Source organism: Conger conger, chromosome 4 (genome assembly GCF_963514075.1).
Source record: "Conger conger chromosome 4, fConCon1.1, whole genome shotgun sequence".
Classification (NCBI taxonomy): Eukaryota; Metazoa; Chordata; class Actinopteri; order Anguilliformes; family Congridae; genus Conger; species Conger conger.
Window position 1 is genome coordinate 8,499,313 of NC_083763.1, and position 27,439 is coordinate 8,526,751.

Below are 27,439 nucleotides of genomic sequence, written 5' to 3' on the forward strand. Positions count from 1 at the left end.
TGTGAAGACTGAAGTGCACATACAGTATTCAGAATTGCATGATATTGAAATGGTTCAGATATGCTTGATATGTAGTCTTAAAAACACCAATGGAAAAATAAACCCCTTGTTATCTTACCATCATCAGTACGTAAAAACTCAACCTCGAAGTGAACATCGTGCAAAATGACAACGGCCACACGGGTTTGCAGGTGCTGAAGTATAGCCTACTTTTTTAGCGTGTGCATGTGAAAGAGGTCCACCGATGCAGCCCTTCGTGGAATATTGCTCCAACCGTCGCAGCGCTGTTATTTCAATCAAATTCAAATTCGAGAGTTCGTTATTGAACGGCGAGTTGGTGCGGGAACAGGCGACGGATGTTTGTGGAGAGTCCGTTTCATTCGACGCGTCTTCCAGTCTCCGTTCTAGACCTTGCTAGCAATGGGACGTTAATCTTTCGTCGTTATTAATGAATGTTATTTGGAATTCTGTCCTTTCTGAGAACACTGTTAATCTCCCGGCCTGCGGAGAGTGCTACGTCTGCTTTGCTCTCACACAGGCCCGTTTCCGGTGTAAGTGTTGACTGCTGTGCGGATATTATTCCTTCGTGTCTGGCACAGCGTGTCCTCCTGTCCTTGTTCTCTCCCCATCTCCACTTGTCCCTAATGCCCACTGCCACAGAAAACGAAAGCAGCTTTGCGAAAGATGTTTTTTAAACCCAGAAACTTCAAAAAATAAATAAAAAACATGCATGTGTCCGAGGCACTGAAATAAGTAATCATGCCTGATTAGTGTTGGCTGCCAGCACTTTTTTTTATACGGTGCTGAATGTCCAAACGCCCACGTTAAGGGTATGACCCTTTAGAGACGCTTTTTCCCGAAGCTGCATTCCTTTTCTGTTAAGTGTTTCATGCTGTAAGCAGTCCGCCCATTTCCACAGTTCAGTATTACCAGTAAACCTAGGGTTTAGGGGTTAAAGAGACCACCATTCCAGAATATGTAAAGGGAAATTACCCAATATAACATTGTTATTTGAAAAAATTGCACTGTCATTTATTTCATCATTGTCATTGCTCATTAGGACCAATGGGGAAAGTGGGGTTGTGAATTGAGAATTAAAAATAAAATAAAATTCCTGTATGAATCAAGTATGAAATATAGATTTATTTTAAGCCACAGTACAAAGCACTAAGTTGGACCGTGATTTCATTGTTAGACCTCCCACCTCTATTTTTCCATAGTATATTGCAGTTTTACCACTTGGATATGAAAGGTACTTGCTCTTTTGTAATGAAACAATTTTAATATTTCCACTGGACCAGTATTATTGTATAATGTTTTCCTTTAAATAAAATGTCAAATGAAAACCGCCGCATTGCACTGAAGTATGTCAACAAATCAACAACTGTATTTATTTTGGTCTTATTTCAGTTGCAAGAATTAAGTCGCAGGATTCAGGTACAACAGTTCAGACATGAACGCAAGTTGAACAGAACACCAAATCAACGTAAGAAAAACCAAGGAAAGGATTTAATTCAGTGCACAGTTCAGCATTCTCTGCTTCAATAAATTAAAATTCCAGGATATGTACCTCACAGGATGTCCCTTGCATTGATGCACAAGCCCTGCCCCCCCGTCTCTCCACAGTAGACACGCATCAAAGGCTAAAGAGAACACGCACCTAGCATCGCTCCTTAAGCTATGAATAACCGAACCAACGACCGACGTCTCTCCCTGCCTCCCGTGTAAGCTGTGAAAATCACGAAGGTGGAGAAAGCAGTGGGCCACAAATGAGCAGAACACACACACCGCTGCGTTTCTAGACTCCCTCTACAGGCCATATTCCACAGAAGGTATTTTTTCCCACCAGGTTAAAAACCTCAATATTTCATCAAAAGTGGAGAGAGAACTTCCCAAGATTTCACATGCAGTTTGATCACATGCCAAGTCAATCCAGGCTGAGACGAACACAAAGTGAATGACAGAGTTTATGAGGTCACTGCACGCACTTCACCAATATCGATGGTAAACGATGACAAAGTTTTTCTGGGGTCGAATTATTGTCTCCTGCTCACTTTTAATTGCTACTTTCAAATCAGCACACATTTGTAGAAATACCCATACATCTGTTAGTAGCACTTATCCCTCAGGATTCCAATTGTTCAACATTCTTTACCCCAAAAATATGAATTCATGAAGTTATTATTTTTTTTTAATTTTCTTTTTCTTACGAAGTGCCAAAAACATTGGTAAAAAAAAAACCAAAATGGATGGTGAATAATTGAAATGAGTTGGGGGGGGGGGGGGGGGTACAAATCAACTTTCATTTCTGGCATTATGAAGGCAACCGTTGCACTGGGCCAAAGCACAGTGATAAATGAAGGATCACAGCGTGCTAAAGCATGGGAACCGTAGCAGAAAGGGGCCAGACTGATGTATGGGTTTTAATTCTAGATGCATGTATTTTTCATGCACGTATGTATTTTTAATGTGGCATAAATGTGTTCACTCAAGGCCATTCTTCAGGTCAGAAGAGAAGATGATTTTTTAATAAGTGTCTAAAAATAATTTGTGACATTTAACTATGATTTTTCAACAATTAATCTAGCCATTTGTTATTAGCGGAATTCATACACAGCGCTTTCAAGACCTCAAAATCCCACTGAGGAAAATAACGGGTGTGACTGAGTGTCTGTCAACAGATGGCCACTCCCACAGGAGCGACTGACACTTCTGCTGATTGGACGACTTGCACAACTGGTCACAGGGTCACATTAAAAGGCCAGAGTTTGACACGAACAAGTCTGCCGGTTGGGTAATTAGCTCACCTGCTAAGTACCAAAATCACAGAAAATAACAGAAATGAACACGCTTGTTCTACATGGAAGAAACATGAAGTGAATCATCCAATCGGCAAACACTTTCAAATGGGGGGGGGGGGGGGGAGGGTAGGGGTGGAGGTCTACAACACAAAATGTAGTCTGCATACGATTTAAAAAAAAGCACATCAGTAAATCTGTTTAGCTGTGAGGAACTGACATTCTGCCCACATTCACCTGAAACAAATGTGCACAATCGGGACAAACCGTACCATTTTGTTTGTGTGTAGTTGTCCTTGGCTTGTCATAGCTGCCCAAAAAAGCCTGCTGTTGACGGGCAGGGATTAGAGAAGACAAGCAGAGAGAAACAGAGGGCAGCGTGGGGGGATAGGATCAGCAGTAAAGTGTGAGTAGACCATGTTGGCAGGGATAGCTCTGTAGTGAGTAGAATATGTTAGCAGGGATATCACAGTAGTAAGTGTAAAGTGTGAGTAGGCTGTAAGGAGCAGAGGTTGGGGTAAAGTGTGAGTAGGCAGTGTTAGGAGCACGGATAGCAGAGTAGCAAGAGTAAAGTGTGAGCAGTGTTAGGAGAAGGGGGTGGGTGTAAAGTGTGAGTAAACCGTGAGGTGCTGGGGAGAGGCTGTCCTCATTCATAAAGGAAGACTTAAAAGGCTGTGTGTGTGTGTGTGTGTGTGTGTGTGTGTGTGTGTGTGTGTGTGACCTGAAGCCAGCCTCACAGCCAGTGAGAAATCAAGGATGGGGAACTTGGCACTCCAAACCACAGGGCCACTTTTCCAAAGGAACAAAAAAAAAAAACATCACAAGTTTTCAATGGTGAAAGTAAGAAACGAATGGAAAAAAGAAAACAAACAAAAAACAACATGGCTGCTTGGTCTGTCCGTTCCTGATGTGTGTTTGATGCGCGAGAGGAGAACAGGAGCCAAGCGTGGGGGGGGCGAGGAGGTGGAGCGCTGAAGGGGGGGGGTCCCGTCAGTGCTGCTTGGATTTGGGCTGGGCCGCTCTGCGCAGGACGCCATAGAGCATCCCAAAGTGCTGCAGGAAGACGGGGGGGAAGAGGTCTGAGCATTTACCGGGTAGGTACCAGGTCCTTTTTTAGGCGGCCATTTTGATTTCAGAGGTAAGTACTACAAAACAACCAGTAAAACGTATTTACATAGCACTCGCATGTGGTACTGACTGGTTCGTAGTACTTACCGCTGAAATCAAAGTAGTTACCTAGCAATTACACAAGTAGCTGTTTATCTATCCAGTGAATACTAGGTAATTAACAGGCTGTAAAATAAAATATTACTGATTTTATTTTACCTGTACAGCCAGGTACAACACCCCCAGGTAGGCTGCTATGCACACTGCCAGGAGAAGGTCAAAGATGGCTGGCTTCACCCTGCAGGATTTCAGGACAATTGGAACATTAATACCACATCACAGTACCCATCCCCATTTTTGTAAAGAAATATTAAGTTTAAACACACTGCAGCTCTGTGTGTCAGCTATAATACGGAGTAGGGGGAAGGTTCACTCACCTGTAGGCATTCATGGTCTGTTTGAGCTGATCATAAAACACAAATTCTGGGTCCCTAAATGGAGGGGGGAAACATTATATTACATTACATTACATTACATTACATTAATGCCATTTGGTAGAGACTCTTATCCAGAGCAACGTACAAAGTGTAAAGTACAAAGTGTAAAGTACAAAGTGTAAAGTACAAAGTGTAAAGTGCACACCCATCACGAGACTATTTCAGCAGTCACTCATTATCATTACCAAACGGTAACAGAAAATGCAAGCGGTCGGTTCTGGCCTGGGTCCATTATCCACCACCTCCCCCCGCTCCAGGGCTGCTGAGCAGCTGCAGGGACAGGTGGGCCCACGCCCAGCTCGGCCTGTACCCGCGCGGGCGTTACCTCTTGTCGGCCTTGACGTAGTGCTTCCGTACGTCCTTCAGGTAACGGCCCAGGTGGTACTCCAGCGTGCTGACCACGCTGCTGTCCTTGTCCACCAGCTGGGCGGCGCGCGGCTGGGCGGTGAGCCAGTCCACCAGGGAGGACAGCTGGTCCTCCTGCACCTGCTGGGGGGGGGGGGGGGGAGAGGAGAGGCACACCCTCAGCCCCCGGCCCTCAGACGCACCCCCGCGAGAGGGGGCACAGCCGGCGGGCTGGGGGGAGGCGAAGCGGGGGGAGGTTGGCACGAGGCCCTACTCACCATTTGGTCGGTGAAGATCTGCAGGTCTGAGGGGGCACCCTGAGAACACACGATAGAGAGGCCTCATTCATCCACACATTATACACTATAGCCAATTCATCCACACCATACACTATACACTATATCCCATTCAATCCACACATTATACACGATAACTCATTCATCCACACCATACATTATACATTATAGCCCATTAAGTCACACATTATACACACCATACATTATACACAATAGCACATTCATCCACACATTATATACACCATACATTACACACTATAGCCCATTCAATCCACCCACATATTATATACACCATACATTATAGACTATAGCCCATTCAATCGATACATTATGCACTATAACCCATTCATCCTCACTGTACATTATAACAGCAAGCCAGAGCTAAAAATAAATAAATAAATAAAAAAGATGGAAAAACATTAACATCCAAACATATTTTCTGGTGCCAAAAACACAAGTAAAAAAACAACAGACTGTGAATGTGTTACGACGAGGTAGCAAAAGTTCAATATTAAAAGGTATAACTCAACTCGCATTGAATAAATTATGGTAATAATTTTCAAGAGGTATAATATTGGCAAACCATACATTATACACCAACTCAACAGGCAAGCAAGCTTATATAGCTAAAAATGAAGAAATAAAATAAATGCATGATGCTGTATACATCATATTCCTGTATCATTCTGAGGAACAGTGTACCTAGTGACATAATTCGGTTTAGTTTACGGAGCACAGTCAACAGGAACGCTGTTACCAGGCATTACAGAATGGCTTTGTAGCCGGAAAATCAGCCTCATCTTCACCATAATTATTTATTTACGTTGGAACCCGATGTTATTTAGGATGTCCTGCCACAGCTTACATTGTATGGACATGTTTACACGACTGGGTATTAGAAAAAGACATTCCGATGGAGCATCGTCAGGGTCGCTGAGCTGTATTCTACAGGCCTGGCGCAACGCCATGTTCCAGTGTGAAACGCCATTATTATTCAACCGCAGGAACGGAAGATGGTTGCACTTTGGACATCTTTGAAATACCAACGGGAAAGTAGCAGCACAGCTGTGATTTCTCCACACTTGAGTAATAGAAAGTGTCACCACAATAAATAGAAAAGAACGTACTTGTTGTAGGCTGTGAAATATTTACAGTACAGGACAAGATTTTGTCATGAGACTGGCTGACTGGAACACCCCCCCCCCCCTTCCAAAGAAAACCTCTCATTAGCAAATAATTTGCCATTCAGAATACACCTTCATACTTGTTTTAACTCAACTAGCTTCCAATTCTACAGAGCTTATATTCTAAATTACATTCAAGCCGGCTCATGTTGTTGAACACAAGGTGTTGTTCAGCTATTTATGTACATGCTATCTTGTCTATAATTAGCAAGCAGTCTGTAAAGGAGGTGCGAGGGGTGAATTTAGCAGTGTTTACAGTACACTGACATCATTGTTAATATTATCAAATGAAAGTTGGCTCCTGTTCTTACACTTGGGTATTTCTATCTGGTTCTCCTTGTACCCGATGGCGGCCCTGCCTCTGGCCACAGTGGCACACTGGCGTGATGTAACGTAAACTCACCGTGTTCGGAACAGAACACATGGAAGCAGCCGCTTCCACCAGAAGTTAATGTCCATACAATGGTACTTTTTCTCACGATGGTCCCAACACCATATAAGCATTCCCGGTTCGTAGTCTCTCATTAGCAACAGCTTCCCCACCACAATGTTACAGTGGATCACCATTACCATGTCACTGTATGCTGAAATGGATCGTGTATGGGACTCGTACCAGGTTTTTACGAAAACAGAAAGAATTAAGCTTATAAAGTTGCATTGTTCAGAACACGCTGAGCAAACTTGGCGTTCGGAACACGGTGAGTTTACGTTTCCTTCTCTGTAAGGTTGTACACCACCCTGGCGTGATGTGAACAGTACAATACCTTCTCTGTGAGGTTGTACACCACGTTGGTGTGATGTGAACAGTACGTTACCTCCTCTGTGAGGTTGTACACCACACTGGCATGATCTGGACAGTACAATACCTTCTCTGTGAGATTGTACACCACCCTGGTGTGATCTGAACAGTACAATACCTTCTCTGTGAGGTTGTACACCACGTTGGCGAGATGTTAACAGTACGTTACCTTCTCTGTGAGGTTGTAGACCACTCTGGCGAGTGCCTCTGCGATGATCTTAGTGTTGCGACTGAGTTTCCTCATCTCCACGTGGGGCCTGGAGAGAGGACGGGGGTGGAGGGGCAGAGTTTAAACACCAGGGTCCAGCAGTGGTGACAGCAACGATAGCGGACACACATTACATTACAGGCATTTGGCATCTTATCCAGAGCGATGTACAATAAAGTGCATACCCATAACCAGGGACAAGTGCGTCCTGAAGAGGGGGGGAGGGGGGAGGGGGGAGGGGGGGACACTGACCGCCCTGGGGAGGGGGGAGGGGAGAGACTGAATGCCCTGGGGAGGGGGGAGGGGAGAGACTGACTGCCCTGGGGAGGGGGGAGGGGAGAGACTGAACGCCCTGGGGAGGGGGGAGGGGAGAGACTGAACGCCCTGGGGAGGGGGGAGGGGAGAGACTGAACGCCCTGGGGAGGGGGGAGGGGAGAGACTGACTGCCCTGGGGAGGGGGGAGGGGAGAGACTGAACGCCCTGGGGGGGGCGGGACACTGACCGCCCTGGGGGGGGGGAGAGACTGAACGCCCTGGGGGGCAGGGGGGGGGACTGACCGCCCTGGGGGGGGGGGGGAGACTGAACGCCCTGGGGAGGGGGGAGGGGAGAGACTGAACGCCCTGGGGGGGGGAGGGGGGACACTGACCGCCCTGGAGGGGGCGGGGACGACACTGACCGCACGTCCATGATGCTGCTCCTCAGCGCGGCGCGGTGGCTGTCCAGGTGCGACAGGGTGAAGGCGGGGAGTCTGCGGATGCCGAAGCGCTCGTGCTCCCACGCCAGCGTGTCGTCCGCCAGGTTGATCTTCTTGTGCACCATGGAGAACTTGACGCCCGGGTACTGTCCCGACACCACCTGGCAGAGGACCCGAACACGGGAGTCAGAACGCCGGCTCTTATTCCACACTGAATTATTCACTCGCCGCGCGGCCCCCGTCGTAATCAGGCGCGCTGCGAAATCCAAACGTTTTATCAAATCAGTTTCCAGTTCAGCCTCCCGCACGGAGGCCTGCCGTCTACATCAAATCCACATTTCCAGAGTCAATAAACACACTACTGCTCACTGGAACACGAAGCTCTTCCGACAGTTGTATTTTGTAGTTGTAGTGTGGAATAATTATCTAAAGCATGGTTGGTATTGTTTAGTTTTTTTTTTTACATGAGCAAAACCAGTGTATTTTCTCACACACTTTTCTTACAAGATGCTCCAACAGCCGTGGTGGGAACACTCCAGACAGGATCTTTTGTACTCGGTACAGCTCAGACTCTACAATTAACTCGCTCTTATATCTCCTTCCAACACGTAATTCTCACGCAGACTGATACAGCTGTTTAAAGCTACAGGGCGGTAAAACTGTCTCAGGGAACGCACAATATAACCCTTAAGTAGGTTTTTTGGAATATTATTTGTCACAAGTGTTCTACAACTCCATTGCTTTTAACTACCAGTAGTGATTGTTACAGGAGCAGTCAGTAGAGAACATTCTGATGGCATACCGTATTTGTTATCTTAACCTTGGTTAAACTCCGAACGCAAAACATTTTCAATGAAAAATGTACAAAGAATTTGGTCTGTCGCTGGAAGCTTGCAAGCTCAGCGCAGGCTGGATTTCCAAATTGATCACTGCTCTTAAAGAGCTCTTAATTGTCTTACAGTCCTTGATTAACTATATGTGGAAACATTTTGAAGAACCTGTGCACATTGGCAAATCATCATTTCCCATCTTACATGGAAGCATTCCCTTTCTTTCTTCAAGTCAGGTTAAATAAGTTCTCAGTCCTCGGTCCCCGTTTAAGGTTTCAGTTTTATTCGGTTTATTTTCTGCCGGGACAAAATTAAAATGGCAAGGCATGTCCTTCAGTATTTTTAGACGCTTTATATAGCATTCACCGTCATTTCACCTTGGGTGCAAGGGAAAAACTAGAGACACACAGCATCCTACGCACACCTCATTTCAGAATAACTCTATGTGCATCAATGGGGCACGCAGGACATCAAATATAAACCAGCTGTTAAAATAAACTACGTTTAAAAACAGACTACCCAAAAATGACACGACATTGACTCCATGTCCACTGTTGTTATGACTGCAATATACACGACTGGTCCCATAAGTGCGGTTGCTGTGGTTACGCCTGAGGAACATGGTGATTACGCAAACCCCACAAGCGCTATTCTCTGTATTTACAGGTACTGCAGGGCAAGTCATTCACAGCACTAAATACAGATGACTATATATATGAATATGAGTGAAATTACAAGGAAAACCAAGGTCCTTCATTTCAAGGCTACAGTTATTAACCACATAATAATTCTGTGAACGAACAGAAATAATAATCAATTCAATCTCGCAGTCCAGCAACTGACACATTCATCACGCCATTTCTGAAACAAAGTTCACAACTTCTGTCCACACAGAATGGCTGAACATTATCCAATTTACAGGAGAAGAGAGACATAATGAAAGAACAGGGTTTATGGTTACATAGGTGCCCGTAAAACGCACACGGCCATAAACTAAAATCTCTTCAGTAAAGTTTTACATCTCGAACTTTCCCAGTTCTGCATTTCGATCTTCATTTTCACCATTTCCTATAAATCTCTTGTGCAGAGCACAACAGTAAAAGTGTTGAATGAACCTCCTCTATGGGAATGATGTGTGGTCCACAGAAACACATATTCAGCACAATGAATAACGTGGTGTTATATTGCAGGGACTCAATCTTACCCAGATTTTCTCAATCTTTGGGTGCAGGCTTTTGTTCCAACCACGCAGTTACACACTTCAACTTACCTACTAATCAACCAGTAGAGTCTGTGCTAAGGACCTTGATTAGTAGAAGCAGGTGTGTGACTGCATGGTTGGAACAAAAGCCTGCACCCACACCGGCCCTTTCAGGGAAAGTTTGAGTATCCCAATGTATGTGATGGCGTATTGCAGGACTGCCCAACCCTGTCCCTGGAGATCTAACGTCCTGGTTTTCAATTCAGCCCTAATTAGATGCACCTGATTCTACTAATTAGCAGCTCAATGAGATCTCTAGCTGTTGAATGAGGTGTGCTTTGCTAGGACTGGACTGAAAACCCACAGCAGCCACCATCAAATCTGGACCTCAAATCCGAATCCGGCCCTGGTTTTATTTTCTCCCAGGCAATTAGCTGAACGAGTAGTTCTATTGAGTGGCCAGACCGTCTTCACACCTGACTCCCAGGTAAAGGGAGGGTGGAAACCCAGCAGTCCTCAAACCTCGAGGACCGTGATCTGATGACCCCCGACCTACAGGCTACAGCGAGACCTCCTGAAGCGGGGTTGGGCAGCTCTGGCGTAGCGTAAACACGCGTAACGTCACGTGTCCCGGTCGCGTGTGTGAGGGCGCAGCGACGGAGCGCGGTACCGTCTCCAGCTCCCGGAGCAGTGCATGCTGGGGGCTGCCCTCCTTCGGCGGTTTGGACACGTGCAGGTGCAGGCTGTCCCCGCTGCCCAAGGTGTCCAGGCACAGCACGAAGGCCACGTTGTCCTGGAGCAGACTGGAGTCTGGGGCGCGGGAGAGAGAGGCAGCACAGTCAGCAGAACATTCACTACGCTCACAAACACCCGCCTGCTAGAATCCCCCAGGTTCCCCAACCACAGGCACAGCACGAAGGCCACGTTGTCCCTGGAGCAGACTGGAGTCTGGAGTGTGGGAGAGAGCCCAGTCAGCAGAGCCTCTTCCCTACTCTCACAAACAGAATCCCCCAGGTTCCCCAATCACCAGCTTTCCCTTCCTGAACCGTGCGTAGAATCCACACCGGCAGGAATCCACACATCTTCAATTCCACACCCTGAGCACTCACTCAGCCCGGTTTTAAAGGGAATGCGACACAGCACTGAGTTTTTTTTTTTGTTTTTTTTCACCTATTTTTCCTGCAGTGAAATATCAGGCGTGCAGTAAAATCCCTGAAATACGGAAGTGAGGGGAACCAAAAACAAATTCCACAAAAACGTGACGCTCTTGAGCTGAGGGGCGGGCCAACCAGTGTCAGTTTACAATAAATCTCACCAATGAATGTGCTCACCGTTCCTCGTAATGTTCTAAAGCATAAACCATTTCCTTTCTTTGTTTTCGAAGGTCGATTTCTCACCTACCAGTTTGTTTGCCTTGTCGGAATCAGAGTGAATGTGATACTTTTCTTTAGTTTTCCATTTGATACGATTCGCTTGTACACTGCACAAACTTAAGCGGACCAGAAAAAGACGTTCTCTCGAAATGCGTTCACTCATTTGCCAGAAATTTGCAGGTGGAAAATGAGCGCAAGCCTCCTGCAGGTGCATATACAAATCAGAGATAATCATGAATATGGAAACCAGCATGGAGCCGTAGCGGGTATGTGTGCTGATCCCGGGGATAACTCTGCTTTGGTGTTCCTACCAAACAAATGACACCGCTCAGAACAAACAACTTAGTGATGACGAGACCTGAAATTTACATGCCAGACTGGAGTCTGGGGCGCAGGAGAGAGAGGCAGCACAGTCAGCAGAACATTCACTACGCTCACAAACACCCGCCTGCTAGAATCCCCCAGGTTCCCCAACCACAGGCACAGCACGAAGGCCACGTTGTCCCTGGAGCAGACTGGAAGTCTGGAGTGTGGGAGAGAGCCCAGTCAGCAGAGCCTCTTCCCTACGGTCACAAACAGAATCCCCCAGGTTCCCCAATCACCAGCTTTCCCTTCCTGAACCGTGCGTAGAATCCACACCGCCATAAAGGATTTTATTTAAAATTTTTACTTTTACACGGCAGTGCTCTACAGTGCTGTGCGCACCAATCTCTTCTCCCCCAGTTTATTGCTGAATGTTTTAAAATGTCAGCATTTTCATGGACTTTATTAAGCACGTGTTTCAGGTTGTATTCGGTCCATATATCCAGAAGACATCGGGGTTCTGCAGCACACTGGGTCTGCCACTAATCCTGCACCCTGCCGCCAGCCAGCTTGTGTAACGTCAAAAAACCTCCCGCTGACCACCCAAAACACATAAGCGTGTTTGGATCACTTCCTGCAACTGGGACTTGATTTGGGTCAGATTGTATTCACTTGTAGAGTTCATTTGGAAGTTCACTCGCAAGTCGTCTGAGTCTTCGAATGCGCTCACTCTCACATGGCAAAATGTACCGAACTAAAGGACTAAACGGTCCAGGGTTCGATTAAACCACACCAAATGGCAGGTGAGAGAGCGGCCTTAGACACACAGAACAGCGGGCGAGTGAAAGCACACCTGTATGGTCCAGATTGTCCTCTAGCCATCGCTTGGTTCCCTGATAGTTGAACTTTCCACCCCCAGAGACAAAGAACAGCAAGTTGTAACTGGGGGAAAAAAGAAAAAAAGCAGCAATTAGCGCAAACAGGAAACGATACGAACGTACTTTCACTGTGAATACAAAACAAGTTAGAAAAAAAAGCTTTTTTGTTTTTTGTTCTGAAGATAATGACGCACTTAGCCAACATCAGGTCGATCCAAGAAAATGGCAAACAGAGATGATGCAATTATTTGGGTAAGTTTAACTTTAATGGCTGGATACAACGGTGCTAATGGTACTAATGAAACGATCATCTCAGAAACTAAAGGATAATAGGCACGGGGGCAGTATTTGATTGATTACAAAATGAGTGCAACATCCCCATTTGCCCGATTGCATTTTGGCTTGTTGCTCATTATACCTTGGCGTTGTCTGCCAGTGTCTTTGGCTGTAGTTCTGACTACGCACACCCACTTCCACGGGCTGACTCATTACATTTTGGAAAAACAGACTGCAGCACCAACAAATCTTTAAAGTTTCAGCGTCTAAGCCTTCGGTGCCGTGCCTGATTGATCTCTATCCAGCGAGGAGCATTTTGAAGTGCCGCTCACAGCTCCCGCTGGGTACATGCGGGAAGGCATAGCCCTCCGTTTTGAAGCTCAACAGAAGCGTAATGTCACTCAAACCGCCAGACTGTGCTGGTTCACGGGGGCGAATCCTACCCCGCTCGCGTCCTTTTGTAGCTGTAGAGTCTGGAGAAGAGGCGGGCCAGCTCCAGCAACACTGACACTCCACTGCCGTTAGAGTCCGCCCCGTACGACAGCCACTGTCACAACAGCCAATCACAAGCCACCTCTCACCAAACGTTCAATAACAAAGGCTGTGTTCAAAGCCGCATACTACTCGTACTGCACTTCAATGAATGTCAACCACGAAATTTAGTATGAGCAGTATGTAAGCATGTGGTTTCGAACGCAACCAATAACTAGATGAGTGCAGAATCAATGAATGCCCACACCACGGTTTTCTTGTGTTTTTGTATTCAGAGAGTATGATTATAAGTAAGCACTTCAGTATTATTGCAGTTAGAGGGAGTTTCTTATGCATTACAGCAGTTAAACTGTAGAGCAACCTGTGTTTTTGCAGTCAGTAGTTGAGAATGGATTTTCCCAGTTACCCATTTAAGCTTCAGTCTGAACAGAGGAATACAGAATAGAGAAAGAAAGCAAGGGAGATAGAGAGAGAGAGGGAGAGGGAGGAGGGCTCACCGGTGCCACACCGAAGGAGTCGTAATGAGCAACCAGGACGATGGTTGGAAGGTCTTCCCCTCCCTCCCCTGCGAGTCTTCCCTGTGTAGGAAGCAGGTTATCGCACCCTGAGCAAAATACATCCATCTTCACTATGACAAACCTACAGCAATTACACAGGCTCTTCTGAATAAAACCCAACCGACTTCGCCCATTTATTACAGCGAATGCATAAATTACGAAGCATCGACTCCGGCATATTAAGCTTCTAGACAAGGAATAATTTCAACATTCGGTTGCAATCTGCACCACCACAGCCAGAAGCAGATGGAATTAAACATTCATGCTCTTCCTCAACTTTAATGCTTCGGCTATTATTTACAGCCAAAGCCGTGATATGAATATCCAGAATTTTGTTAAGTTCAGTTTCACAATGGTTAAAATGTTCAATTAAATTCTCATTTGAAATGGACAATTTCTACAATTCCTTTATGACATTTTTTACATCAGTTATGGACAGCGTAAAAAAACAAGAATTCTGCAATTAGATCACACAATGGGGAGGAAAATGTAGTGCAGCCAAAAGTCAGCTTCCCTTAAATGCTTACCACAATTATAAACACATTTATTTAGAAGACGCATACAACCCTACTTCCAGCAAACAACAGATATTCTGCACACTGAGCTAGAAATCGCAAGCACCAAAGACCAGAACCATGCTACATATATGCATCTACGGACTGGCCTCCAGGCGAGGTTTAAACCATTCATGATCTTTGGTCTTTATACTCAAACTCTGCTGCACGGTATTAATCACACTGCAGGTTCACATAGGGGGAAGAGTTAAAAATGTATGACTCGTTAACTTATTAACATGAACTGAAGTAGTGGCCCACTACTGGAACACTGAACTAAACAAGCCCTCCATAACCGACAGACAGAATGGCAGACATCCAGAGGCCCCTGTTGGTAACACACGCACTCACCTCTAGGCTGGTGACACACTCACCTCTACGCTGGTGACACACACTCACCTCTACGCTGGTGACACACACTCACCTCTACGCTGGTGACACACACTCACCTCTATGCTGGTGACACACACTCACCTCTACGCTGGTGACACACACTCACCTCTAGGCTGGTGACACACACTCACCTCTATGCTGGTGACACACTCACCTCTAGGCTGGTGACACACACTCACCTCTATGCTGGTGGCACACACTCACCTCTACGCTGGTGACACACACTCACCTCTACGCTGGTGACACACACTCACCTCTAGGCTAGGCTGGTGACACACACTCACCTCTAGGCTGGTGACACACACTCACCTCTATGCTGGTGACACACTCACCTCTAGGCTGGTGACACACACTCACCTCTAGGCTGGTGACACACACTCACCTCTAGGCTGGTGACACACACTCACCTCTATGCTGGTGACACACACTCACCTCTAGGCTAGGCTGGTGACACACACTCACCTCTAGGTTGGTGACACACACTCACCTCTAGGCTGGTGACACACACTCACCTCTAGGCTGGTGACACACACTCACCTCTAGGCTGGTGACACACACTCACCTCTAGGCTGGTGACACACTCACCTCTAGGCTGGTGACACACTCACCTCTATGCTGGTGACACACACTCACCTCTAGGCTGGTGACACACACTCACCTCTATGCTGGTGACACACACTCACCTCTATGCTGGTGACACTCACCTCTATGCTGGTGACACACACTCACCTCTATGCTGGTGACACACACTCACCTCTAGGCTGGTGACACACACTCACCTCTACGCTGCTGACACACTCACCTCTATGCTGGTGACACTCACCTCTATGCTGGTGACACACACTCACTCACCTCTATGCTGGTGACACACACTCACCTCTATGCTGGTGACACACACTCACTCACCTCTAGGCTGGTGACACACACACACTCACCTCTATGCTGGTGACACACTCACCTCTATGCTGGTGACACACTCACCTCTAGGCTGGTGACACACTCACCTCTACGCTGGTGACACACACTCACCTCTAGGCTGGTGACACACACTCACCTCTAGGCTGGTGACACACACACACTCACCTCTATGCTGGTGACACACACTCACCTCTACGCTGGTGACACACACTCACCTCTATGCTGCTGACACACACTCACCTCTAGGCTGGTGACACACACTCACCTCTAGGCTGGTGACACACTCACCTCTATGCTGGTGACACACACTCACCTCTAGGCTGGTGACACACACACACTCACCTCTATGCTGGTGACACACACTCACCTCTATGCTGGTGACACACACTCACCTCTATGCTGGTGATTGCCCAGTCGCTCACTGCTTTGCTCTGTGCGCCACTCGTCACCATCTGAAAGCCGTTGGCAGTGGCCGTGTGCAGTAACACTGGGGGGGAAGAGAGCACATGACACTGGCTTACCGACCACAGACCCGACCGGCCTGCCTTCAGAAAGCTCGCTCAGCCATGACGATCCCACACGGGCGACTTCCCAATGCCCGACAGGGATAATGAAATATAAACATGCTAGTCGTGATGTCACATGAATCATAGAAGAAGAAAAAATGAAAACACGAGAGGAGCTCCCTGAATTGTGGGGCACGTTGGTAACAAGCAACAGAGCAACACTAATGGCGAACGTGAACAACTTTTGGCTATTTCCTGGCAATTCCTTCAGGGATCTTGGAAGTATATCAGGAAAGAATACAACAATCACCGTTTGCATTGTTACCAACTTGCATCGAACCAGTCCCACTCGCTGTTCTTACCCTCTGCAGCAGACGCAGACGTCTGAGAGGACGATGAGGTGTGGGTCTGCTTGTATATGGACAGCAGTTCATCATCCTCCAGGGCAAAGTACACTGGGACAATTGTCTCAGTCGCCAGGAGCTCTGGTTCCAACTCCATAAACTGCTGCAAGGAAAGAATGTAAGTAAGAGGAAATGGTGCCCAACTGATCTTAAACATCACCAGCACCTGTTGAAAGCCAAAAACATCTTCACTTTCCACTTTCAAGAAAGACTGGTTTGACGGTTTTCCCAATACAAATGATAAACATAAATCTTGTCACGCATGAGGGCAGTCATAGATGGAGAAGTGGACATTAAATTGCAAACACGGGTTCATGTTTAAGGAAAACGCAATATCCTGTTTTGTTGCGACAGATACAAGCACATTCAAATCTCAGTAAGAAAAAGGTCGTGCATCAGTGGTGTGCAGTTACCTGCACAATGTCCTGCGGCATGGTGGACATGTTCTGCGGGAGGACAATGACCACAGCTCCGGCAGACTGGCGGAGAGCTTTCTGGTACTTCTCGTACGAGAAATCCAGGAGTCGCATAATGACACAACGGCGACTTAGCACCTCTGCCTCTACTGTTCGTGCCTCCGTGTTTAATATAGCGTTCCGGGTACCTAGAAAGATTATTTGTATTGAAGTATTAAAGTACACAGCTAACTTGATCAACCAACTTGATCAATCAATATTGCTATAATTATGCAATGCACACAGACAATATCCCACTTCCCAATGCAATTTCGTTACAAACACCGTAAGGAGAAATTCTGAGATGGGCACCAGTTACAACTTCCTTATACTACAGTTGAATGATCGAACGATAACGTGACTAGAACCGAGTATGAATGGACTGCACTGCCTGCTAGCTAACGTTAGCTATACATTGCTCACGATAACTACAACTTTTAATAGCCCCACGTTGATTTCAGTTAACCAGGAGCAAAGCTGTGAGCCGTACTAGTTATGTAGGCCTAGCTATTTATTTTCAGTTAGCGTTCACATGTCAATTTCGTGAGGAATTCAATGGATACGCAACACTTTCGCAATGCTAACTAACGTTAGCTTGCTAACAAGCTATATCCTAACTAGGATTAGCCATAGGTACCTAAACACTTTGCCACTTCATTACACAGTTGTGCTCGTTTTATACGTTCACATTTACTGAACCGTTTCAAATCCACTATTCAAATCCACGTACCATAGGGTTGACCCTGCAGGTCATATTGCTGCATGCGGTACACCGTAAATTCGTGCGCCGCTTCTGCTGGTAGCGGAGAGACGAGAATGAGCACCGCTGGTAGAAATACAATGAACGTCAGCGGAAAAGAAGACTTAAACATGTTCTCAAACACCTCGCTGGCTTCTTCGAACATCTTGAGTTTGTTTTAATGGCTTAAATAAGTTTAATAATTTTAAATTAAACGGAAACGCAGTCCTCACGGGTTCTGGGTAATACTAATGACAGCTCACACTGCCTCCCGGACACAAGCAGCGCACCCACACTCGAAGGACCTTCTGGCATTCTCGTTGGCCACCTAATGAGATGAGCATGCTCTCCCTGAGCGCAAATATGTGGGAGTGCATCTTATATTATTTATCCCTTTTTATTTAATCTGTAAACGTTTGATGTACTTTGAATTTGAATAATGATAACCAATCTTCAGACATTTTTTCTATCCGTGTTGCCCTTCTCTGGCATTCGACTGCTATGCGTTAAATGGGTGAGCATGTACTCACAAAATACCTCGTCAATGAATATGGACATGGTCCACAAATAAAATAAATAGATTTAAGTAAATACACCCCCCCCCCCCCCCCACACACACACACACACACACACACACACACACACACACTCACACTCACACACAAATACATTACTCTTTTTAATATTGTATTGTTGACCAAACTAAACACAGACGAGTTTGTTTTTCATTTTAATTATATTTGCATTACACTAACTGTAGTATTTGAAGCAGAACTTGTGGAAGCGATTATGCAAATTATAGACAGCAAATTCTAAATATCCCACCTGAAAATGTGATGTTTTAGCTTCGTTCTGACCCTTGTAGTATTTAATCAGTGAAATAAATTGATTTTAAAAAAAGAATCAGTAAATAAAATACTTTATTTAGCTGTACAGAGTAAGAGCTATCAACAGTGCTTCCCCTACCACGGTAGCTTGTTGCAAAGTAGTCCTAGTGTGAGTGCGGATTATACATTTCTTCCCACTTATTTTTCTACAGGTTGATCCTTTTTGGACTGCACTCTGTGTGGTTCTCTAAATGTGGATTGTAGTATTACCCAGAAACCACCAGGGGGAGAAACATGACCTTGTAGCGAGAGAAGGACTAAAACCACCGCTTTACTGCACGTGAAAAACACACCATGACAGCATGGATATAAGCAAGTAACTTTTCTTTGTGGAATGGAAATTATCGCGATGGCAAATATTTATCATATTCCAAACTGAATCAGTATTATTCAAATTATTGACTAGGACAAGAAGAGAAAATGGGAGAGAAAAAGATTTGTTCACTTTTCCACTGGTTTTCTTTGCACTGGATTCCATATATCCCATTGTGCATATACAATACAATGCATACGATATCAATAGTCTACATATGTAAGCCTGCATATATAATGAAACATTCATGCCTAAAACAAAGGTGTAGTGTTGCTGTACCGTGTGAATCAGCATAATTAACACGCAATCGCAATGAGGTGTCAAAGCCCTCTTGAACTTGGATTCAATACGAGTGCGGGGAAAATAGAAATAATGATGTCATGTCGTCTCTCTCTTCCGTTTTCTAGCCAGCTGCAGCTGTAAGTGGGAGATTAATGGCCAGATGATGCCCCGCAATCTCACTTAATGGACCTGAGGGTTCATTATTTCCGTTGTGTGTAATTTTGCCCGGGCTATGGAAGGACACTAAGCAAACAAAGTGGAAAACCAATTAGGTACAGAACTATCAGTTCCTCTTGTTTTTGTGATAGTGCTTGTCCAAAACAATTATCCATTAAGACCTGTCACGATAATAATTAAGAGCACAGGACAAATGGGTGCTGCTGTTTTAATGACAGGTTGCCGAACAAATTTATAATTGGAAAGTCCATCTTTATAAATGTTCCTACCCGGGTAGGTGAATTTGTTGGACTACACGCTGAAGTGTTTCTCGGATGAAAAACAGTGTGTTCTATTTTTAAGGTAGCCCATTCTATATCAAACTAGCCTGACAGGAATCAATTCTTCATTGACCATCTACAGCATATTTTTTAGATGAGTCATTTCAAAGAACTACACTACCCAGCCAGAGGTTTTGCTGATGTGTAGAAAAGGAAACCATGCTATGGGCTGGCTAACTCTTTGACTTCTCAAGTAGTTGCTGAATTGGGTGTCCATTATCTAAATGCATACTCATTATGCAAACGCAGGGGTACTGAGGGTCAGACATAGCCTTTTCACTCACTCAGTCAATCCTGTGAATGTGGGGACCTGTGTGTGTGTGTGTGTGTGTGTGTGTGTGTGTGTGTGTGTGGGTGCATATTCATTTGTGTGTGTGTATCTGCATGGGTGTGCATGTGTGTGTATGTGTTTGTGTATGTGTGTGTGTGTATATTCATGTGTGTGTGTATGTGCATGTGCATGGGTGTGTGTGTGTGTGTGTATGTGTATATATTCATGTGTGTGTGTGCATGGGTGTGTGTGTGTTTGTGTTTGTGTTTGTGTTTGTGTTTGTGTATGTGTATGTGTATGTGAGTGTGTCTGTATGTGTGTGGCGTTCCTGTGACTCTCCATTTCTACTGGGAATGTCCTGACTCAGCCCTGTTCACACTCCGACATGCAGACTGAAAAGCACTTTCTCTGCCGCTAAACAAAAGGTGCAGTCAGTGTTTGAGCAATTGGCAGCGATTAGCGGGCGATTAGCCTTTCACCAGTAAGTAGGCTATTTCTCTGTGTTTTGACTGCATAAATCCCCTTTTCACCTTTTTTCTCACAGGGCATATTGCTGCTGTGCAGGCGGTCACCACTGTGGTGGGTTTGGCCGTCATCAACATGAGACCATAGAGCATCACCCAAAAATCCATCCATCCATCCATCCATCCATCCATCCATTATCTTAACCTGCTTATTGTGAACAGGGTCACAGGGGGGCTGGGACCTATCCCAGCATACACTGGGCGAAAGGCACCATCCGTGCCGCCTCACCCAAAAATATTGAAGGAAAATTGATGTTGCAATTTCTCTGCAGGCTGCAATTTCTGAGTCCTCCCCCTTATAGATGCACCTGAGTGCCGACCAAAGAGAAAACATGTTCGATGCTTCATCCCGCTGAACCCAAACCAAGCCAAGGAAAGCATGTTTTCATTGTTAGCTTCTACTCTATGGAGACTGTGTGGATCATCCACATTGGATGTTTTCAGCTTTGCTTGCTAAAAAACAGATTAATTTGATTACATTTCAAAAGAACTAGGGATGTAATCCCTATTAGACGCAGAACGAGATCATGGATGCTGAACGGAGATAGCGGTCGAGGGCCAGTACAGGCCCTAGGAGCAGAATAACGGCCGTGATTGATGTGCTGTGGAACTCGACGGGGCGTCCGGGCTGGCACAGTATGGAGCAGATGATTTCTGAAAGGTCAGTGCAATAAGACAGTCCATCTCTGCTTGTAATACCCGGCCGGAGATAATGGATGGGGAGATCTCATGGAGCCGTCTATTCCATTAAGTCGCGTTAATGCATTCAGGAGAGCCGTGGACTCGTGTCTCCTTTCAAAGCCGTTTACGCACGCTGATGGTCAGTGCAGAAATGCTCGGATACCCTCCACTGGCCACGCTAGAAGGCAGGAGAAGGCCTTGGTCTCCTTTTTTGGGAGTGACGCCTTAGCAAGGGTGTCATTTTTAGGGGAATGTGAGCATTACAACCCCCCCACCCACCATAATCCAAAACAGCCTCAATAACCCCCCCCCCCTCCACCCCAATTATATAGCATGATGATGAGAAAAATGATTTCATATAATAAAGATGGGCATTTCATGTCATAGGGATGTGGTGATCAGTGGGATATCACTGATCCCTTTAGAAATCATCATTTGATTTGGCAGAAATCATCATTTCACAGCTGTTCTTTTGAAATAAATAAATAAATAAATAAACTCTTCCCCAAGGGGGCCATGCCACCAGATCCCCGGTCGAAGCATTTCAACCCCCCCCCCCCAAGTATTCAAACTGAAGTTAAGCCCTTGGGCCTCAGTCAGTCACAGTGAAGCATTACGTCACATTGGCCTGCCTGAACAGCAGATGGCCCCATCTTGTGAAAAGGCCCTGAAAGTATCTGCACAAAATATTTTTTTTTTATTGTAAAATTGTAATTTCAAAACCTTCTATTAAAACCCATGAGGGGTTTTCCCCTTATTATCTAATTGCTAGTGAATGCATGTCCTCTTAACCCTAGGGTAGGGTTTTTCTTCTTCTCCAAGTTAATGTTCTAGAACCCAATTGCTTTCAATTCCCAGTAGTGATTGAATCACATATTTGTGATTTTACACCTTGAAGGACTAAAGTAGACTCAGTGATACATACAGTATTTGCGTGCATACTTTGTCTTGTCTATAGTATTCTGACATACTATATAAGAGCTCCACAAAACTTTATTTTATTGCCTATTCTTATGCAACATTACTTTAAATTCCAGTCAACTCTGTTCCGGGCATGCAGAGGCTTGAACCTGCAAGTACCCTTTGAAAATTTGCCTTTCCTCTTCAAAAAATGTTTTCTAAAGGTCAGATTTTTTTTGTTTGTTAGATAATGTAACATTGAGGCCATTTGTATCTGATCTGATAATAGTTTACCATCTTTCCTATGGTTTTCTCATAAGTATAATCACAGAGTGCTTCTGTGGGGTTTGTAAGTGCCTGGCTGGACACAGACATTCTGGGGTAAAAGCATTCTGCCCTTTCATGCAGGCTTATGTTTCAGCGCGCTCCATTGCAAACAGAATTGAAAGCACTAGAGCCAGCTTAGAGCATATTTCGCCACGACCTTATTGAAGCCCCGCGCGAGAACTGAAGTGGGATTTTTGTCAAACGCATTCTTCTCCGTTATGCGCGCGATCAAAGACGCGTAACGCAGAGCAGCCCGTCTTGAAGTCGACTTTACAATCGTTTACGAAGTTACACGTGCACGTGACACGGATTTCAAAAGACCGGGGAAACACAGGAAAAACACCAGAAAGAGAGGAAGAGAAAGAAAGAAAGAGAGAGGAAGGGAGCGGGTAAGAGACAGACAGGCAAAACGTCCAGACAGACGGGCGTAGACCCAGCTGTCACTGCCATGTTGTACTTCAGTGATAAATACTGTGGAAGAATCTACTGAGCTTCAAAGCAGGGCAGGATTTTGGTCACTTTTCAAATCATCAAATTCATATTCCCCCGTTCTCTTCTCTGTGACGCCTGCCCACCCACATTCACATATTTTTCCTGTGAAAATGCCATGGCCAATCTTCCATTCAGCTTCGCCTGGTGGTTTGAGCAGCTTTCCGTTGTTAGTTTAAACAGTATTTTATGACTGTGTCACTGATGCCAGATAACTGAGTGTAGCCTGCCTAGAAGTATGCATGCGTATGCACAACCCTTCTGTCAGGAAAGAAGTTAAAGGTTTTTGATCAGATGGAGTGTCAAACTGAGCCCAAATTATGGATAAGCACGCTACAGCTGAAAGGTCTTCTGATAAAAGGTCTTCGGATATTTTTTCAAATACATTTTCAGCCACTTCTAAAGTAGTCCTTTTTATGTGTCAGATCTCCCTACGGTTTTCCCTGAACCCGAAATCCAAACGGCAAGTGCTGTATGTCTGATCGTGACTGGTGCAAGATTCAAATCTGCCGTTCCGCGTCTGTTTGCTACTCGTCGTGTCCTCGCGCGCGAGTTTAGTGTATCACAAAGGCGGCTTGTGTCAGGAGACAGGACCGCTACAGAAGGACTGCGTTGACCTTCTCCGCTCAGACCGGCTCCTGGAACCGGGATCGGCCACTGACAGGCTAATAAATACGAAAACAAATTGCAGCGGGTCAGAAGAATGCCGCGTGTGGGCCGAGCTGTTAGCGTAATGAACTCAGCCATGGAAACACGAGGTAATTACCCTCCTACAGTCCCCCCTCTTCCAGACGAGCGAGGAAGAATGCTTCCATTTAGAAGCCAATAGGGGTAGGAAGTGTGGTCTGCGTGATTGCACTTAACCGTCAATTAGCCCTGGAAGTTATTAGATCAGCTTTTAGCCATGGTTTATATATCTGTATATCTTGATAATTTCACCATCCTTTACTGATTGCTAATAGCTGCCCCACAGGTAAGCAATGTAATGGGGTAAGGGGAGGTTATAGTACTATTTTAAATGGACATTTTGTAAGTACTGCAACTGGAAGAAAGGCTTCTAGAAAGAAAATGCTTTGCATGCCTCCTCATTTAACAGTTTTCTGACAAAAGTATTATTGCAACGTGGTTGGCTTTGCCTATAGAAAAAAAATAAGGTTATTGTATGTATATGATTTTACCTCTTGGGGAAATTCAACTATACAGTGTATAGCAGATGACTGCTGTTGGATTTATCGCTGTGTCAGCCATAATAGCTTAAGAATAGCTTCTTACCATCATTCTGGTCTACAGTCTGCAGTCTTCATCAGCCCATACATTCCTAGCAACGCAATTTGCTCAGAAGCATAACATTTTATTTATTGCACACAATTGACAGACTTGCTGACGTTAAAAGCAAAAGTGTGGTGGTGGGCATTGGCCCATTGAATGACCCCCGCCTGTTTCCGACACCTTTGCTCACCTGTAATATATAGACTCGTGGATTCCCAATAAGATCCTGGACAGCTGTAATCTTCTGTTCCCTTTTTTCCCCCCATACCTTTTTTCTCATTCTTTGGCACTTGGCCAATAAATAACAGCCCTGGAACACATAAACATTTCATTTGAAATAAGCTAAAAAAAAATATATATATATATATATATATCCACAGTGCGAAATAAGCACAAACAATCCTTTCAATCATCTAAGAAATATGTGTGCCTATTGCAGTATGAACCACCAGGAGGGTGTTTGGCAGCACAGTGGTCTTGCCCCCATGTGATTAGCTGCAGCTACGCTAAGATGGCCAAGATGTGGCAATACACTGTCTGTTGAGCAATAGCAGTTTCTCAGGCCCACGCCTTTTGACCCTACTAATCCCTTCATTGGGCCAGCTGAAGTAAGTCCCGACCTGGCTAGCCTCATTGTAGCTGTGAAATGCGCCTATTGGGAGCCATTGGCCTCTTATGGAGTGAGGTACCCATTGATCCAGACCTCAGACAGATCGTACAGTATGAGTGAAAGGCAATAACACGTTATTGACTGGTCTGATCAATCAAGCACGTGTTGGAGGTTCATCCGAACATGTCCGATAATCGGATAGACAGCAGATCAGGTGAATTCGGGAATGGGCGTGTAACAGGGACGAAATCAGCCGTTTTGTGCGCCGCTGCGCCCAGCAGAGAGATTGAGCTGTGAGCAGTGGCAGGCGGCTCATTCCCGTTCTTAACGGGAACACCGGAATGTGTTCCGGGAGCTTCAGGCCACGTCGCCCGAGTCGGGGGTTTCCGTGCGTATGCTGCGGAGATTCACGGCTCTGTTATGGATATGAATGAGCACTGTATCCAGATGCAGCAGTGTGACTCAGCCGAAATATTCTACTTTGCTTCCAAGGAATAATCAAACCCAAAAAAGGGATATTTTCCAGTGTCATTATTTATATCCAAGCTGAGATTCATATCCAGGCTAAGAAGCTTGCTCACAGAGCTTTTCTCATTTTGAACATAGAGTGACCTACCATATATCATTTATCTCATGTAATAATATTGTCTTGTATATACTGTATAGTGTAGTGGTGTACTGTAGTGTACTTTATATATAACATATTTCCATTGAAACAGCTGTAGAACCAGAATATATTGACATGCTAATTTTGCTAATGATGATAAAATTAAAGCTGTTGATTGTTATTACATTTATTGTATTTTCTTTTTCATGGTGAAAGGTTATATGAGCTGTATGTACGCTGTGCTCAGGAAATGAAGAAACCGCGTTTCACCATTTTGTGGTTACGGGCATTCCCAAAAAATGTATCTGGCAATCACAGGAAAAATTACGAAACTCTTTGTGAGAGCAGTATCGTGGCCTAACAAATTAAAGGTTCTGCAGGGGTGTGGCGGTTGTGCTCCCAACCACACTTTGATGTGTGATTGGAGATAATGTAATACTGTCTATTGTGAAATGAAAAATAATATATTGTCAGCAATGAACAGGACATGTGGACGTGGTATAATTGTACTATATGTTTAAATTGGGCAAATAAGTGACATAGTAGTATGAACGCTAATTATTATGTAATTATGACCAAATCCCTGTGTTTCCTGTGATCGGCTGACCAGTCCAGTTTCCAATGGCGTCTTTCGACTCCCCGACCAAGGCCTTGTTAAATTAATGATAATTTCATTTCTCGGCGGCTCTTTACAGCGCACGGAGAGAATTTCTCCTTTAATTCTTTTTTTAAGCGCGTTTGCAGGCTCGTGATGAATGTGGCCGGAGGAATGATGAAGTGGCTGGTGTCAGGTTCTGTCTCTGACGCAGCCTAAAGGTGAATACCATTCTGACGTGCGCGTTAAAATGCAGCCCTGTCGCCGCGGAGGAAGCCGGAATTTTGGCGCACGGCGATGGGAACATCGCGTCCCTCCGGGGCGAGGCACGTTCCGTCGCACAAGAGCCTATCGGCGCACGCCCGGGTGGAGCGGCCGGATTACCGGGCCACCTGTCTCCGTGGTCTCAGCGCGGCCTCTGATGTCGACTGGCGGCCAGATGTCCTGCACTAGTGCTGGGTTACAGCTGTGCTTCAAACACAGTAGCGCAACTCCTCGTGTTTTTTTCCATTGTCTGAAGCGGATGAGCGAAGTCTGTAGATGGGTCTATCGTGTGATCTAGACCAGCAGTCACACGCATAAATGCCAGAACCCCGGTTTATGCATTGCTTTTATTATTAGATTGGCACTCTTAGCAGTATTGCTATCAGGAAACCTAATCTCGATCAATTAAAGTTTCCAAGCATGCATACCTGGGCTAAATAAATTAAATACGTGGGTGAAATATGTAACTGTTTTGGATTCAAATACTTTTCTGTGCTTGATTGATCTTGCCTGCCGCAATTGAGCCAACCAAGAGGACCAGAATGCGGGGGGCTTCCAATACACCAGGCCAGCTCAGTAAAGCGTAGAAAAGTATTTGAATCCAAAACAGTTACATATTTCACCCAGGTCTGCAAACATGCAGCAGACAGATACAGTATGCTGATTTGTCAGCACAAGATTCATAGAACCACCTGAATTGTTTATTGGCTCATAGTCATGACCATCTGATTGTACAGTAAGTTGTGGTTAGTAATATGTTTCTCTAAAGAATTCCCAGGGATGTACAGGAGTGTTTGCTATATTACCTGCTACAGTACAATGCACACAAACATTTGTTTAACCCATAGCCAGAGCTGTCCAGCTGTGTAATTTCATTAGGGGGTTTTTGCGGAAAGTTGTGCGGTGCGCTGGAGCATGGTGGTTGAGAAACCGGGTTTACTGCTCTGAAGCGGGAATGTTCATTTTTCAGGTGGGGCATAGCCGTTGTACCCTTGAGCAAGATACTTAGCTTTTATTGCTTCGGAATATATCCAACTGTGTAAATGGATACCACGGTAAAACGAGAGCTCTTTAAGTCACTCTGGATAGCGTTAGGAGTGTCTGCTAAATGTCTGA

At 45.3% G+C, this 27,439-nt stretch overlaps 1 protein-coding gene across 3 annotated transcripts; it reads right to left on the minus strand.

Annotated features, from left to right (window-relative positions):
• Positions 1-1,365: 1,365 nt before the first annotated feature.
• Positions 1,366-18,131, minus strand: ncln (nicalin). Of its 3 annotated transcripts, none has more exons than XM_061237844.1 (15): positions 17,799-18,131; positions 17,027-17,217; positions 16,572-16,716; positions 16,096-16,190; positions 13,779-13,859; positions 13,233-13,336; positions 12,489-12,577; positions 10,630-10,769; positions 7,911-8,089; positions 7,196-7,283; positions 5,026-5,064; positions 4,728-4,888; positions 4,343-4,396; positions 4,125-4,203; positions 1,366-3,851 (listed from the first exon to the last, which is right to left on the minus strand). In XM_061237844.1, exons 1-15 carry the CDS (start codon positions 17,971-17,973, stop codon positions 3,789-3,791), a joined length of 1,683 nt encoding a protein of 560 aa, XP_061093828.1. In that variant the 5' UTR covers positions 17,974-18,131; the 3' UTR covers positions 1,366-3,788. The 3 variants fall into 3 exon arrangements, with proteins under 3 accessions (XP_061093828.1, XP_061093829.1, XP_061093827.1); XM_061237845.1 differs by having other exon boundaries at positions 4,728-4,891; positions 16,572-16,713; positions 17,799-18,130; XM_061237843.1 differs by having other exon boundaries at positions 4,728-4,891; positions 17,799-18,130.
• Positions 18,132-27,439: the final 9,308 nt, after the last annotated feature.

What these genes read in the sequence shown, in the direction of transcription:
- ncln (XM_061237843.1), bottom strand. Translation starts at nt 17,973, where the DNA reads ATGTTCGAAGAAGCCAGCGAGGTGTTTGAGAACATGTTTAAGTCTTCT. An exon ending in CCTGCAGGGTCAACCCTATG is followed by an intron (nt 17,218 to 17,798) that starts GTACGTGGATTT and finishes TAATCTTTCTAG; the next exon opens with GTACCCGGAACGCTATATTA. An exon ending in GGGCAATCACCAGCATAGAG is followed by an intron (nt 13,860 to 16,095) that starts GTGAGTGTGTGT and finishes CTTCCTACACAG; the next exon opens with GGAAGACTCGCAGGGGAGGG.